A 15,228-nucleotide genomic window follows, 5' to 3' on the forward strand; every position below is an offset into this window, starting at 1 on the left:
TTGTATGAACATAACATAGATAAATAAGTTTATATCTTTATTTCGTTTTATCTTCATCTTACATTATATCTGATCTTACATAATCTAATTTAATAATCAAAAATGTTTCTCATCGAAACGTAAGTATAAGCGTAACCTTTTATTGACAACTATTCAATCGCCTTTTTAAGATCGTGTCACAAAATTATGCTCACTTTGTGAAAATCGTTAACTCATTTTTATACGGATGTCTCTTCAACAACATCCAATGGGAAAACGTCAAGTATCAGAAAGAATAGAATCAACGTCTGTTCTTGTTCTAGTTAAACTCAACAAAGTACTACAGTTTGCAGCTGACGACCACGACGACCGGGTAGAAGGCTTATGCGCAGTGCAGTATCACATGTCAATGCTCGCTGCGCATGTACTTACCGGTGAAAAAGTCATGGCAGGTGTTTCGGTTGGTTCTTATTGTTGACTATTTCTTATATTTAGATAACAGGTTACTTAGAACTTTCCCGAAGGACAATGATAACGCGTATGTTACATAATTTAAAAAACTTATTTTAAGTAACCGATTGCCAAAGTCATTGTAAATTATGTCGAACACACGAGAAGCAGAGGTAAGCATTTGTAAGTTTCATATCTATATTTTAGTATTTACACTTTTTATTTGGTGACTACATAATTGTATTTATTGTTTGATAATCAGAATGTAAGATTTTATGGTATAAATTGATACAAAATGTTATATTAATGATATTATGTTGTGTGAAAGAATTTAAAGTTAACATTGCAGTGATTTACTTATTACATTATCTCAATTTCATTGAAGGTACAAATCTTCAAGGAACGCGGAAACGCGTGTGTGAAAGAACAAAAATATGAAGAGGCTATGTTTCATTACACTCATGCCATTAAACTAGACCCACAAAATTATTCTTTGTATAGTAATCGATCATTTGCATTTTTAAAATTACAACAATATCATTTTGCAATGGAAGATGCATTAATGACAATTCAATTAAAACCTGATTGGACCAAGGTACAAGTGCTTTCTATAAAACACTTCAATAAGTATATTATAACATAAGTATATCCAAAATTTTGTAGGGTTATTTTAGAAAGGCTGAAGTAGAGTCACAAACCTTTCGCTTCAGTGAAGCACTTCAATCTTACAATAAAGCTTTATCCTTTCAACCAAATGAACCAACGATTTTAGAAGCAATGAATAGAGTAACACAATTATTAATTAAAGACAAACGAGGTATAACATTGAAGATATTCAGATAATTATAATGAAAATGTCTCATATGAGGTTTTAATATGGTAAATTATTTTGTAGCTGATCAACAAATACCCTGGCTTGGTGCTGGCGTTGGTATCATACTTGGAGTAATAGTTGTAATTGCTGATTATGTTTTTACAAATAAACCCACATTCACGGTATATGTATCAGTTTAATATTCTTAGAAATCAATGTTAAGATGAATGCTTATAATGGTTATTTCATTCTTTTTCATTGGATGCAGCATCCTCTTTTGATGGCCTTATTAACGATGTCTATAGCAATGCTTGGTTTTGGCATTGCAAAGGGATTCCGTTATTTTGTAAAGTGTCAAAGAAAATTACTTTTGGAACCTCCAACGGATCTCTTTGGTGATAATAAAGAAGAATTTGATGATGTTGAAACAGAAATGAATAACGAGAAGGAAAAACATTCAAAGTATAGTAAAGCACAAGCACGACAAAGATTCAGGAAAGGAAAATCGTAGTGTGCTTTGATACTAATGATATTAATAATGACTTACATACATTTTTATGTAAATTTTAAATTGATACACTTTTTAGCATCTCGAGAATGCACTGAATGTTTATGATCAATGTTATTGCATTGACAGAAGGTGTTATTGGTACTGTTTACATTTTATACTTCAGTTACCGTTAAACAATTTTAAAGTATTGAGAACATGTGCCAGAATTTCTATATTTCCCTATATTTTATGTTTAGAAATTTTTATATAGAGCAACATTTCCTAATTAATAATTGAGTCCATCTATTACAAATATAATATTTTAATCCTTTTGAGATGTATCACAGGAAATAAGGCTGCAATGATAATATAATTATTGGTAAGTTATGTAGTACAAATAACTCTAAATTTCAAATCATAAGAAGATCTTTAATCGTTATATAAATTATATTAATATTTAAAAATATGAAATGTTTCAATTTTGATAAATATTGGCGAAAAGTAATTTATGCCATTTATACTTTGTCATAGTCATATCGTAGAATCAAATAATTACCTTCATCTAATTCATACAACGAATATCTTATTCTTAATATAAAGAATAATTATTTACACACAACTTTTTGCACTACTTGTCACAATAAACATAAGAAATATTCTAACTAAATATAATCGATCACATAACAACTGTTTAATTTCTTGTTTGATATAATAACCAATGAAAATTCAGAATTTCTTAATATATGCATTTAATATACACATATACAATAAACCATATTATTTAAATTTTAAACATTAAATATATTGCATACTATGTCTCTATTACAAGTATGAATGAGCATAAGTTAAAACACAATTAATATTAAATTTTCCAAATACACTTCTATAGAATTGTGTATATCTCTTTTATTTTAATGATTTTAGTAATTCAATACTGTTGCTAAGTATCCAATAATTTTTGATATAGATATGACTTATAGTAAGCTTCATCTCATTAAGTTACTTCGTGAGAACTATTTATGTGCATAGATTATATATATAGATAGGAAAACGTGAATATTTAATAGTAACACTTAGAAGCAAAAATATTAAATTCAGGAATTTCATGTAATTATTTGATGTGCTTCTATTATTCTTTAAAGTCGATTAGATTAAATTATTGAAATCTATCGAATTTTTTCGCAAACTAAGCTATTATGTGACAATTACACTATATTATAACCCTTTGTAAATTGACCATTTTCCCGTACATCATTTTAAAATTAATCGGCTGAAATATGTATGTATATTGTCACTAATATCGTATTTCACCTCCGTAAAAACATGTAATTAGCAATTATACATAATAATGATAATTTTTTATTTAACCGCAATACATATACTATACTCAGTTCGCTAAGCATCATTATATTATTCTTCCATTTAAAATCCGTTATGCGATGAATTATCATATTAATTCCAATGTAACGAATCAATATCGTAGGAAATGCATGGCTGAATCTCTTGTAAATTAATTATTAACATTATTTATATATTATTCAACTACGAATATAATGAGAATACATTTTCGTGTATATTAAACCTTCAAAATTTTTGACATTCCATACAAAAATGAAAAAAATAGAAAAAAAAAGTTTTATATTAAATATAATAAATATATCATATATATATTTAACAATACATATTGTACAAAAATTATTATATGAATTTTTTAAATATAAAATTGTTGTATACGAAATACAAAGAATACATACATATATGTATGTACAATATGTATCTGTTCTTAATGAAAGATGTTAGTGATACTAACACGTTTTTCTCAACCGCACTGGCTGTGCGCCAGGTGCTCCGAACTCAGTTATCCGTAGATCACTGAGAGCTCATTAAGCAAATTCAAATACAAGCTGTTACTTACTAAGTACATACATATTCTTTCGAATTGTTTACGATTGATATATATACAACAACGAACATAGATATATAGTAGTTCTGTTAGCATAAAATATTTGAATGAATTGTAGAACATTGCGCCTCGGACTATTAGCACATGTTATCTTCTCTTGAATAAATATTAAATTTGCTTATACGTTTATACGCAATTGTAAGAAGTAATAAATATAACAACGCAATAGATCACCGCAAGAAAGTTAATGAAATAGATCAAAGTTTATGATGCCTACATAATCTGTAAATTTTCGTTGAAAAAATAATATTAATATATCAAGCAGTAGGTTTTTATAGAATATTAAAAAATCAATAACTTTGTTATAGAATAACGTTCTTTTATTTATTAAAACGATTAATCTATTTTTAACTTCTTATGACGTGTGAAACGATATAATTACTTGAACAAGTCGTAAATTTTACTAACGAAATTGAGATAAATTATTTTTACTATATTTTGAGTATGTTTCCCTCTTTTGTGTCTCCATCTTATATACGATCCTGATGACAGACTATTCACGGTACTCTCTTATGCGCATGCGTTCATTGACGTTTACAAGTAAGCAAGCATTGTACAACCGTAAAATGTTCAGCAGGGCTACTCCTCTTGGAACCTTCGAAGGGTATACATCTGAGTGTTTGATTAATAATATATAAAACCAAGCATTTTTTAATCAAGTTTGTAAAAAGATTGATAATATACACTTATTTATTTCGCTGTTTATTTTGTATTACAATAAAAAATATTAGTAAAATGCAAGATATGAAAGTAATATACATAGTTGAATCATAGTTGAATAAATTGAAAGTTAAACCAAGATATAATACTACGCAATTTGAATAAAACCGTTTTTCTTTAATAAAATTTTCGTTGCAATAATCATTTCAACGTCGAATAGAAAGTTGTTTAAAAATCTCGTAAATTAATATCTGCATTTCTAATTAACTTTTATTACGATCCAACGCAACGAATCAACATATGTTGTTCAAATACTAAATTAAAATGATAAAAATCAAATACTATAACTCTCTTTTAATTTTATTTATTAATATCTATGAACTCGAAGCAACAGAATTTCTACATCTGTACAAACTTAACAAGCTAGAGATGACCTCGAGTCGAATCATAACCAAATAACGAAAAAGTAATCGTAATAGGAAATGAAAATGAGTATGCATACGCATATGTGTATTAGAACAAGAAAGAGAAAGGAAAATGGGGTTATAGCACCACGGATACCTGGAGGAAAGCCTTATACATCGTAATGGAATGTCAGGTCCGTGGCTCCTGCACTTATTGGGGGTTAGGTTGACGTTGCACGAACGTATTGATGCGCAGAAATTCTATATACCCAGAGGATGTCTTTAATATATACGATTATAACTAATGCGCAAAATTCAAAGGTATCGCGTGACGTTTGGGTAACCACAAAATGACAAGAATTCGGAAAAGAACGTAAAGACGTTCACTAAATAACACGAGGAAACGAAGAGCGGGAAGCGTGGCCGGGGCACCCGATGCGATTAGTCGAGTACCTCTTCGTGCGTACAGATACGCGCATGCGCAGATACAAACCGCAGGGATGTATCTACGATAAATTAAATGGTAGACTTAAGCGTCACCAATGTGAACAATTTTCATAATTTCTGGCGTAATTCTTCCTATGAACTATGTTGTTTAAATATATGACTTTCTATTTTTTAAAATATATGAATTTTTAAAGAAAGTTATATACATTTATTTACAAAATTTAATTTTTAGTAGTTTTCAATTTTATAACAATGATTGAGTTATTTTTATAAAGTTCTACGTAATTTGAAGTCAAGATGCCGATGACCTCGTGATACCATTCTCACTTCCTACAAATTTATTATTGATTTTATTTTAACGACGTGTTATTCTATTTTACTTAGCTTTAGAGTTAGATACTGTAATAGTTGCGTATACGAGTATGTACGTGTATCTTCTATTGTAAGTCTTATTGTTGACCTGAAACTTTCAAATGCATGCAGCGGTTTACTAGAATACATTAATATTTGTATTTCGTAACTTAACGATTCAAGTTGCAAAGAACCTTTATTATTTTTCACTCGATTGTAATACTATTGTAACGCAAAGTGATATGTGCATATTAATGCATTGTACATTACATGTATTGTACATTATCAGTGTGTCTTTGCGTAATGAAGTATTTGCAATACAATTGTATGAATATATGCGTACATACAGTTCTATAGTCTGTACAAGAAAAAAATAATCAATACACGATCGTGTGACACCTGAAACGAACCGTTTAAACGCGGGAAGACTAAACCCTTTTGCACGAAGTTTGGCATAGTGAGTACACTGCTTCGAAGGTTCAGAGACACTTTGAGGTGACCGTCCTCTGGATGCGCGCCTTTAATAAATACGTTCCTGTTAGCCGCACTACTTTTCTACGGTATCCCCACCAATATCCATCAGTGTATACGGATTGGTAGGTTGCGATTGGTCAAGCAAGTGATTGGTGTTAGTGGTGGGGAGCGATCACGTCACGAAGCTTGGTCGAGAAGAGACGAGGCGCATGTATCAATGCGCAATCGCATCGGGACAGTTCAGGGAGTCGGGGAGGTCCGTGGTAAGGAATAAACAGAGTGAAGAGACCGCGCGAGAGACGAAGAGTGGGGAAGGTGGAAGAGAGAGAGAGAGAGAGAGAGAAAGATAGAGAGCGAACAGGCAGTGAGACGATCACGATGCACGGAGGCAAGCACAAGCGGCCAGGGGCACAGGGCTGAGGGCTGAGGGCTCGACAGGGCCTAGAATAACGTTTACGGGACGGCCGTGGGCCAGTCAGCAGCTATGGAACAGACGAAAACTCTCGCGTCCCGGCTACTCAGCACAAGTTGCATAGAGAATAAGGACGACTTGGAAGAGGTAACATAAATATTTTAAATAGTCACTGGATACGTATCGGGTGCTAGGGGTTCCGCCATTGTTGCGACGGTCGCGCACGTCGCTGATCGCGCGGCGCCACATGTCGTACCACGCGTCTTAGCGGCAATATTTGAATCATTTGCATAATTCTAATGTTCATTTTTCTCGATTATTGATGGAAAATTGAATATTAATGAATAATTTAATTGAATATTAATCGCTAAAATCCAATAAAATATATAATGAATGATACATATTATCAAATTTACCAATTTAATACTGGAACTAAAATACTTTTAATGTTTTCTCAATATTAATAATTTTATTTAATTTTATAGTCTGTTAGTACGGAGCTTTAAATATGTTACACTTTTTATATCTTTTTACATTTGCTTATGCTATATTTTTAAAATATTTTATTGTTGCAAGATATTAAAAACTTGTTTTGTGTTTTCAGAAATTTGAGAGATGTTATACAGTGCTCCAAAACCTGACTGCAGGGCTATCTGAAAAAGAAGCCCATGATACATTAAATAATGCTGTATGTAAGGATAAGACACATGAAGAAGTTTCATTAGGATTGTTGGTAGTCATTTTGACAGATCCTCAAAATGCTCCAAAAAGTTACAGAGACTTAACATTAATTACACGAGATGGTCTTGCGATTGTGTTAGTACATCTTAATCAATTAGTACTTGAAAGATACCTACGATTGAACGATGTGACTAGAAGTCAGTTATTATGGCTGTTAAGGGAGATGATAAGAACCAGTGTAGCTAGTGTGGATAATCTTTGTTTAAGTTTATTAAGGCATGCAGCTGGTGGTGATATTTCACCACGGAATTTGTTTTTAGTTGATGCACTTTTAGATATTTTTCAAGAAAATCGACCTTGGCTGGATAAATTCCCTTTTCTAGTAGCATCTATTGTTTATACCTATTTACGATTAATAGAAGATCATAATGCACCACATTTATCTGGTTTACGTCAAAAAGAAGTTACATTTACTGTATCTTTAATAAGAGAACGTATGGTTGATTGTTTGGTTATTGGAAGGTAAATGAAATGAAATATTTTTGTCTATATTTATAATGCAAGCCAGACTGTAATAAACAAAATGATAATTAATGTTTGTAGAGATTTAGTACGCCTATTACAAAATGTGGCACGGATACCTGAATTTGAGGCACTTTGGAAAGATATACTTCTCAATCCGAAGTCTCTTTGTCCAAATTTCAGTGGCGTCCTTCAACTTTTACAAACAAGGACTTCTAGAAGGTTTCTCCAATCTAGACTTACACCAGATATGGAAAGGAAATTAGTATTTTTAACCAGTCAAGTCCGTTTTGGTAATCATAAACGATACCAAGATTGGTTTCAAAGGCAGTACCTGGCTACACCAGAATCACAATCTTTGAGATGTGACCTTATACGATTCATTGTTGGTGTTATTCATCCAACAAATGAGCTACTATGTTCAGATATTATACCACGATGGGCAGTAATAGGATGGTTATTTACAACTTGTACATCAACTGTGGCTGCAAGTAATGCTAAACTCGCTTTATTTTATGATTGGTTGTTTTTTGAACCTGAGAAGGATAACATAATGAACATTGAACCTGCAATTCTTGTTATGCACAATTCCATGAGATCGCATCCACCGGTCACTGCCACATTGTTAGACTTTTTATGCAGAGTAAGTGATAATGTAAATCTCAACATTTCATTACGGTTTTAAAATTTACGTAATTTTTGTTTACAGATAATACCAAATTTCTATCCACCTTTAACCGAGAAAGTGAGAAATGGAATCTTTTTGTCGTTGCGACAAATTTTGGAGAAGCGGGTTTTGCCAAGTCTTTATCCATTGTTTGATAGCCCCAAGTTAGATCGTGAATTAAGAAGCAAGATAAGAGAAACATTCAAAGAATTCTGTTTACCACCTAATGCAGATCTTGGTAAAATTATTACATAATATTGCATGTTTATTTTCTATAGACCATTCAAAATCAGAGCACTGAAAAGGCTTACTATTGCATATGTATAAACATATATTTATTTACTTTTATGTACTCATCACATATTAAAATCATGCTATTCTTTATATAATATACATATTTAGTTTTGAAAATATATGTCGGGTTGACGTTAAGATTTGAGTTAGGGTTAGGGGCGTGAAACGAATCTCTATTGGCGTTAGACGTGATCGTTATGCAATAGAGGAGATATTTACTAGTGCATGTATGACTCTGATGGAATTGGACAAGTAATCGCGATAATTAGATACTCGAGAAGCTAATGACAATGATCCTAGGCTCACTAACGAATCCGCGGTCAAGGGGATGACGAACTCTATTTTTCTTCAACTTGTAACTCTTCAACTTCAAGTTGTACTCAATGTTAATGCATGAGGCGATCACTACGTATCTGAGAGTTACTTGAATCGTCTTTGAGATCGTACGGGAGAGTGTGGTTTTCCATCACGGTAACGCTGTCGAGGAAAACTATGATGGGTGTGTCTAAACGCACGAAATCATCGGATTCGTGGAGAAACGCCTTCATTCGGAAAGTGAGGGAAATTGGTATTACTGTTAATTGGTCAATTTTCATGTTGGTAGTTAGCCGGGGTGCTAGCCGCCCTTAAGAGAAAGTTCGAGAAGAGTTCTCCCATTTTCTCGTAGTTGGGACGTGGACTGTTCGTCGGTGTGAAGGACTTTAGTTATCTTAAGATTTGTAGCGGGTCCTCGGGCTGAACGTGTACTGTGGAGACGCGTCGATATCTGGTAATCATCTTACTCAAAGAATAGAGTGCGTGTGGCGAGCCACGGGACAGAAATCGTTGAAATGCTTACCGTCGTGCCCCGTCCTAAGTATTTCTTTTAAGGAGAGCTATAGAGTTACCTCATGCCTTTGTTAGACAAAACGTTCATCCCTTGACCGCGACTACGTTCGGCGACTGGTTGTCGCCTCGCGCCCGAGCTCACTATCATAAATCTCAAATAAGTGCAGTCGAATCGAATGACAACAGTTTCTTAATTCGGCTATGGTGAAATCTAAATTACAATACTAGGGGTCTTCCCAAAGTTTCGAAGGGAAGGTTCCAGTATTCTTTCATCTCCGACATATATATAGTATAAATATTGATGATATTTAAATGTACATATCAAATAGATATAAGCACAGAAAAATATTTATGTATATTAATTTTGGGTTTATATATCATGGTTTTAACAAATCTTTCTCTTTTAAACATCATTTAGAACTTATTTTCTGGTCTTTTCTTTTAATAAATTTTATTATTCACCTTTCCTTTAAGCTTATAGCACATTCATTGCTTACTAACTTTGGTTTTTGCATGATGTTTTTGAGCAGGAAATAAGGTTCCTGTATATTCAGGTAAAACGGAGGAATTTAATAAGGATCTTACACCGGGGGCTACAATGGAAAATGCAGCGAATACACCAGTTGAAAATAATCATTTAAATCAAGACTCAGAACCAGCTTTTAGTGATGAAGAAGACGAAGTGTCATTAAGGTTAATTGTGCTTTATATTTCTATCATATAGTACTTCAAATGTTTCAGCTTAAAAATATAGTTATATCACTAAAGGATATTTAACATTATAGGATAGTGACTAGAGTAGAGGAAGAAGATGAAGAAGATGTTCCATTAGCAAATGTGAAATTGAAAAACGAACAAAAAAATGCAAATTGTATCGTGAAGAAAGAAGATATTACGTCTCAGTTAAATTTAATTTTAGAACCAGAAGAGTTAAGGACTGCTGTAGAAAGTTTACACAGTGAAACAGACAATGAAGTGAGATGTCAAACGATGGAGAGGATAGTACAAATGGTTGTAGAGGATGAAATAGATGCAGAAACTATACCAGCACTGGCTTCTTGCATATCAACGATCTTATCTTCACAAATTACATCTCAAATATTTCCATCAGATAATTTGAATGAAGAAGCCTTGACTGATAGTATAAGTACGCCATTGTTTGTTATGTTTCGAAATCAGTTTCAGTTGTGTAAAGAAGAGGACAATAGGCGGAAGCTGCTAGCTCGGGTACTTGCAGAGATACAAAACGTTCAATCAAGAATAGGTTACCTGTTACTTTATTTTTTGAAAGTTTGGGGCAAAGAGGAAGAAAAACGGGAAGGCGAACCAAGGTTCGTAGTGGAATGCAAATTACGCATAAGTAAATGAAAGTATGCTTTTTATTATATTATTTTTTTATTGCAGTAATATGTTAAATGACGTTAAAGCATCTGTATATAAAGATTTTTGTGTACATCGAGAAAAAAAATTAGATGCGTGTTTAGTGTCAGATTTAAAGGTATGTAAGTTTTAAAAGTTAAAAATTGTAATATCACAAATAATTGTAAAAATTGTAATTTGTTTTAATTTGCTTTATATATCCTTTTATTAGTCGTATATAATGTATCATTTTTTTATAGCTCTGCCATGAAGATAACATATTTATGCTGTGTTACCTTGTGCCTGATGTATACATGGGTTTTCAAAATGTGGCTCTTGGAAATGTTCAATTATTGCATTTGGTTGTCTCGACCGTCGATGCATGCCAATTACAAGAATTGGTTTGTCAAATAATGCAAGGACATTTAAAGATGTTAAAAAAGGAATCGTTTACATCACTTTTGACAGCAAGTTTAAATTGGGAAACTTTCGAGCAATATTGTTTTTGGCAGCTTATTTTTGCCCATGATTTTCCAATTGACTATGTATTACCTGTCTTACCCAAATTGCAATTTCGAGATCACGCAGAAGCATTAACATCGATATTGTTTATGCTTAAACAAGAAAAGTAAGTAAATCATTTACTAGGAAGCAAAACGAATAAGATAAAAAATTTAATTCAATATTAATAACATTAATAATTGAATAGGCCAACGTTAGAACTTCTGCGACAATTACTTGCACGACAAAACGTGGATGGGGACATGTTTGTTGTAGCGGCTCTACGTTACTGGTGTCGTGATTACGAAGAAAAACTTAGTGAGTTACTTGCGAATCTTTTGAGTACTCGTTACCCTGCTACAAGTCCAAACAAACGGAAACGATCTGGCCCTAAACATAATCAACAATCTGGTACACCTTCTGGCGAACAAGTTCTTGGTCATTTGGATCAATTACGACAGCATTGTATGTCGTCCGCTGAATTGCAGCTTTATCATTCTGAAGGAATGCAAAGAGCTCTACAGCAAGCACAAGCAGCTAGTAGTGATTCTTTAAGAAAAAGTTATGGAGATTTATTTGCACTTGCGGAAGTTAATGAAGAAAATGAACCTCCTCCGCCTCCACCAACAAGCTCAGCACGAAAACATGCAGCAGCATCGGCTGGGGGTGGCGGAGGTGCTGGTGGTAAAGGAGGTCATAGAAAAACTGGTGCTAATACGAGGGAAAGGTCTAGCTCAAAAAGGCCGCTTCCTCGGTATCATTTGGACAGTACATCTAGTAGTGAGGTAAATTTAAAAATAATCTACAGCTATTAGTAGCTATTTTTGATATTATTTAGATGTTTGTATTTTTTATTAATTGAATTTAATCGTGTTGCCGTAGGAGGAATCAATTGTGAATGTAAAACAAGCAAAGAAGAGAAAAAAAATTAATCCAGTGGGCTCCGATAGCGACTGACCACCCAGTGTCTTCAGATGTCACATGGACCACGTCACGTGTGTGCAGCAAGCTAAATTAGCCTTAAGGATAGTAAGATAATATAGTATACGTAATAGATTTATCTAGCGCGACTTGTATATATAGTATGTGGGAAGTGAATGCAAAACATACTGATTACAAGGATCTTGCACATACTTCGCAAACACCATATGCTAACAACGTTGCCAGATTCTTCATTTTCATGAATTTCATTGCTTGTGTCAAATGCAATCTATTGAAAGATATTTAGAATGTATGTGATATCTAACGAGAAGAAGATAAATTTATAAATACTGGTTATAGCTTTTCTAGGTAAATATGTATGACAGATTAACTTGCCATGGCAGATCGATACTCTGGGTGTTTTCTTCAGAGACAAAGGAATTTATCATGGTCTGTCAGATAAGGTTACCGAGAGGCAAAACTAGTCATAAATTAAATTATTTTGATACACTCTTAAACATACAAAAAAATATGAATTTAAGAGTTGAAAATTGAATCTGGCAATATTGTAGGAGATAAAGCGACATTAAGGTATTTCCTTATGTGGTCACTTTATTTCTAAGAAAAGAAATGAAAATCCGTTACCTTCATATAATTTTGTGATCGATATCAAAGAATGCAGCACGATAGTGCTTACCAATTATTTGTTTATTGATTTTGCGATTAGTATAATTATTGATCCTAATGTCCAAATTTATTTCTTTTCTCCTTCATTATGCGATAACTATAGTAAGACTCGCGTCTCACAATAGCTAACAAAAAAAAAAAAAAAAAAAAATGGTTACTTTTTGTTGCCATAAACTGTGAACGCAATTTGTAAGAATCGTTGATAGGTTTTTATTAGGATTAAGGACCTTCTGCAGGAGAAGGATATATTGTGAATGTCTCACTCCAGCATGAAGCGTACAGTTTTACGACCAAATGTATTTTACGTCTGCGCTTAGTAAAAGCAACCTCAAGATGTAAATCATTCTCAAGACGTAAGAATTTTTATATTTTGCACGATGGAAGGTTGTCGATTTTTGCTAATAGATTTTTTGGATCTAAAGCAATGAATCTGTTTTCGTTACTACGAAGTATTTTAATGCAAATGCACAAATTTCACGTTGATAGAAAAGAGAAAACAGAACGTACGACTTCTTTTTTTTGATCGTAATATTTATGATATTTTTACATCCACGAGCTAATAGTATTTACTACAGGTTTCTATTAATTTCTAAGTGTATGTTTCAACTCTTATAAATTTGTTTATAATTTTGTAATGATCACAGTTTCTTTAATACTTTTGTAGATTGAATTTACTATTCTATCTAAAGTATATCAATCCGGTAATGAATTGGAAAGACACCTTCCAACGAGTATAGAACCAGGCGTCATGTACACTTAAGTCCTAAAAGGAGCGTAAGCGTGAAATATCATCGTTCACCTCCTGTACATTTCCTGTAAAATCGGTTACTTGTACACATATAAGTAGCTGTGTTATGTATTTTCTAGTTGTACATACCAGAGAGAATTTGTATGTGTATGTATGCATGTATGTGCGTGATGAATTTTTTCAAGAACCCGATAAAAAATTTTTTTCCATTAAGAGAGTTTGTATTTCTGATGCTATGAAAATCGACCCACGAACATTCATATGGCGAACAAGATGAAAAACAGCCTTCTATGCCAGTACGAATGTCTTTTTATTTAATACGCGCGTAATGTACGTATCAACCATTTATAATGGTGTGTAAGGTGTGATAGTTGATATTGTTATTAGGTTTTTTCTACTTGTACATAAATTGCGACGTTATGTGAGGAAATATTTAAAAACGACGACGATTGAATGTAAAGAGAATATATGAGAAATATGAATGAGTAAGCGTGTGTGTACGCGAGAGAGGGAGAGAAAGAGAGACAAACACAGAGACACAGATAAGTAAAAAAAAAACAAAAACAAAAAAAAAAGAAATCGCGAAATTAATGATGCGCGGGCAATACGAAAAATAAACCTGTAAACATTTAATGTTTTTTAACGACCTTGTACACATGGATACACATGTAAATACATGAATATATTATCGTAATGCGAGCATAAACATTTAATGTTTTTAACGATCTTGTATACATAGATACACGTAAATGTAAATACATCGAAAAATTACCGGAAGTAAACCTGTGATTCCTATCGTTTGTTTCCTCTTTCTCTGGATTTTTCCCTTCCTCTCTATTTTAATTCTTTTTCAGCGGCGAACGAATAAGCGGGTTTCAAGATTGTATTTGTCATAGTACTGTTCTTTTTTATAGATACCTGTATACATAATGCGAACAATATGAGATAACCACAAAACAACGTAATTATGCGCAAATTGTGTAACAAACAAATGAATGTTAAAAAATTTTAAACTTGTTTGTAATATATGTACAATTTTTTACCAAAATAGTGACAAATTAAAGAAAGATAATAAGATATTTTGTCTCTCTCTCTCTCTTTCCCTCTCCCTGTAGGATTAAATCCTGCTACATCACACTACATAGTATCGACAAATCGTGCATCAAGTGCATTTGATTAAAATTGCACGATTAATAGTAAAACACCATTTATGTTACTATCCTCCGCGTAACTACTAAATTAAAGAGAGAGAACCGCTCGTATCAACTTGTTAAGGCTAATACTGAATTAATAGGGTTAAAATGCAATGGTATCACAAACAGTATTTAGTGGAAACACCTATAATTCGATGAAATACGTTTCTTCTATTATTTGCCATTTACTAATCACGCATTATTTTATCCAATTTGGCACGTGGCGTAACACAAATTTACTTCATTGACACATCGAAGAGCCATAGAATTATTCACTATGTGGTGAAAACGAATTCATTTCATGGATTAATATTTTTATTCTGTTGTCATACTGAAAGAGGAAGGAGCAATTGTCTTGATGCGAAATAACAAATAAAAGTATA

The 15,228-nt window shown here is 32.7% G+C and overlaps 2 protein-coding genes and 1 long non-coding RNA gene across 6 annotated transcripts; 2 read left to right on the top strand and 1 right to left on the bottom strand.

Moving 5' to 3' along the window:
* Positions 1–148: 148 nt before the first annotated feature.
* On the top strand, positions 149–3,314 carry LOC126915417 (tetratricopeptide repeat protein 31-like). Of its 2 annotated transcripts, none has more exons than XM_050720092.1 (5): positions 149–612; positions 815–1,024; positions 1,093–1,246; positions 1,325–1,425; positions 1,512–3,314. In XM_050720092.1, exons 2-5 carry the CDS (start codon positions 875–877, stop codon positions 1,752–1,754), a joined length of 648 nt encoding a protein of 215 aa, XP_050576049.1. In that variant the 5' UTR covers positions 149–612; positions 815–874; the 3' UTR covers positions 1,755–3,314. The 2 variants fall into 2 exon arrangements, with proteins under 2 accessions (XP_050576049.1, XP_050576048.1); XM_050720091.1 differs by having other exon boundaries at positions 151–602.
* Positions 3,315–3,994: 680 nt separating this feature from the next.
* LOC126915425 (uncharacterized) lies at positions 3,995–5,312 on the bottom strand. Its single transcript, XR_007710189.1, has 2 exons — positions 4,918–5,312; positions 3,995–4,291 (listed from the first exon to the last, which is right to left on the bottom strand). It is a non-coding gene; the product is annotated as an uncharacterized LOC126915425 (long non-coding RNA).
* A 925-nt stretch (positions 5,313–6,237) lies between these two features.
* Positions 6,238–14,729, top strand: LOC126915405 (integrator complex subunit 3). 3 transcript variants are annotated; one of them, XM_050720057.1, is made up of 10 exons: positions 6,238–6,591; positions 7,049–7,647; positions 7,729–8,290; positions 8,357–8,552; positions 9,964–10,129; positions 10,222–10,767; positions 10,841–10,934; positions 11,056–11,423; positions 11,505–12,081; positions 12,179–14,729. In XM_050720057.1, exons 1-10 carry the CDS (start codon positions 6,517–6,519, stop codon positions 12,251–12,253), a joined length of 3,258 nt encoding a protein of 1,085 aa, XP_050576014.1. In that variant the 5' UTR covers positions 6,238–6,516; the 3' UTR covers positions 12,254–14,729. The 3 variants fall into 3 exon arrangements, with proteins under 3 accessions (XP_050576014.1, XP_050576015.1, XP_050576016.1); XM_050720058.1 differs by having other exon boundaries at positions 9,967–10,129; XM_050720059.1 differs by having other exon boundaries at positions 9,991–10,129.
* The last annotated feature ends 499 nt before the right edge of the window (positions 14,730–15,228 follow it).

The sequence above is a fragment of the Bombus affinis genome, chromosome 4, assembly GCF_024516045.1.
Source record: "Bombus affinis isolate iyBomAffi1 chromosome 4, iyBomAffi1.2, whole genome shotgun sequence".
Lineage (NCBI taxonomy): Eukaryota > Metazoa > Arthropoda > Insecta > Hymenoptera > Apidae > Bombus > Bombus affinis.

Excerpts from the sequence above, each read along its gene's own strand:
- LOC126915417 (XM_050720091.1), top strand. The coding sequence starts at position 579 with ATGTCGAACACACGAGAAGCAGAG. Across the intron at positions 1,025-1,092 it reads TAAAACCTGATTGGACCAAG|GGTTATTTTAGAAAGGCTGA; the intron begins GTACAAGTGCTT and ends AAAATTTTGTAG. Across the intron at positions 1,247-1,324 it reads ATTAATTAAAGACAAACGAG|CTGATCAACAAATACCCTGG; the intron begins GTATAACATTGA and ends ATTATTTTGTAG.
- LOC126915405 (XM_050720057.1), top strand. The coding sequence starts at position 6,517 with ATGGAACAGACGAAAACTCTCGCGTCCCGGCTACTCAGCACAAGTTGC. Across the intron at positions 7,648-7,728 it reads GATTGTTTGGTTATTGGAAG|AGATTTAGTACGCCTATTAC; the intron begins GTAAATGAAATG and ends TAATGTTTGTAG. Across the intron at positions 10,935-11,055 it reads GTTTAGTGTCAGATTTAAAG|CTCTGCCATGAAGATAACAT; the intron begins GTATGTAAGTTT and ends ATTTTTTTATAG.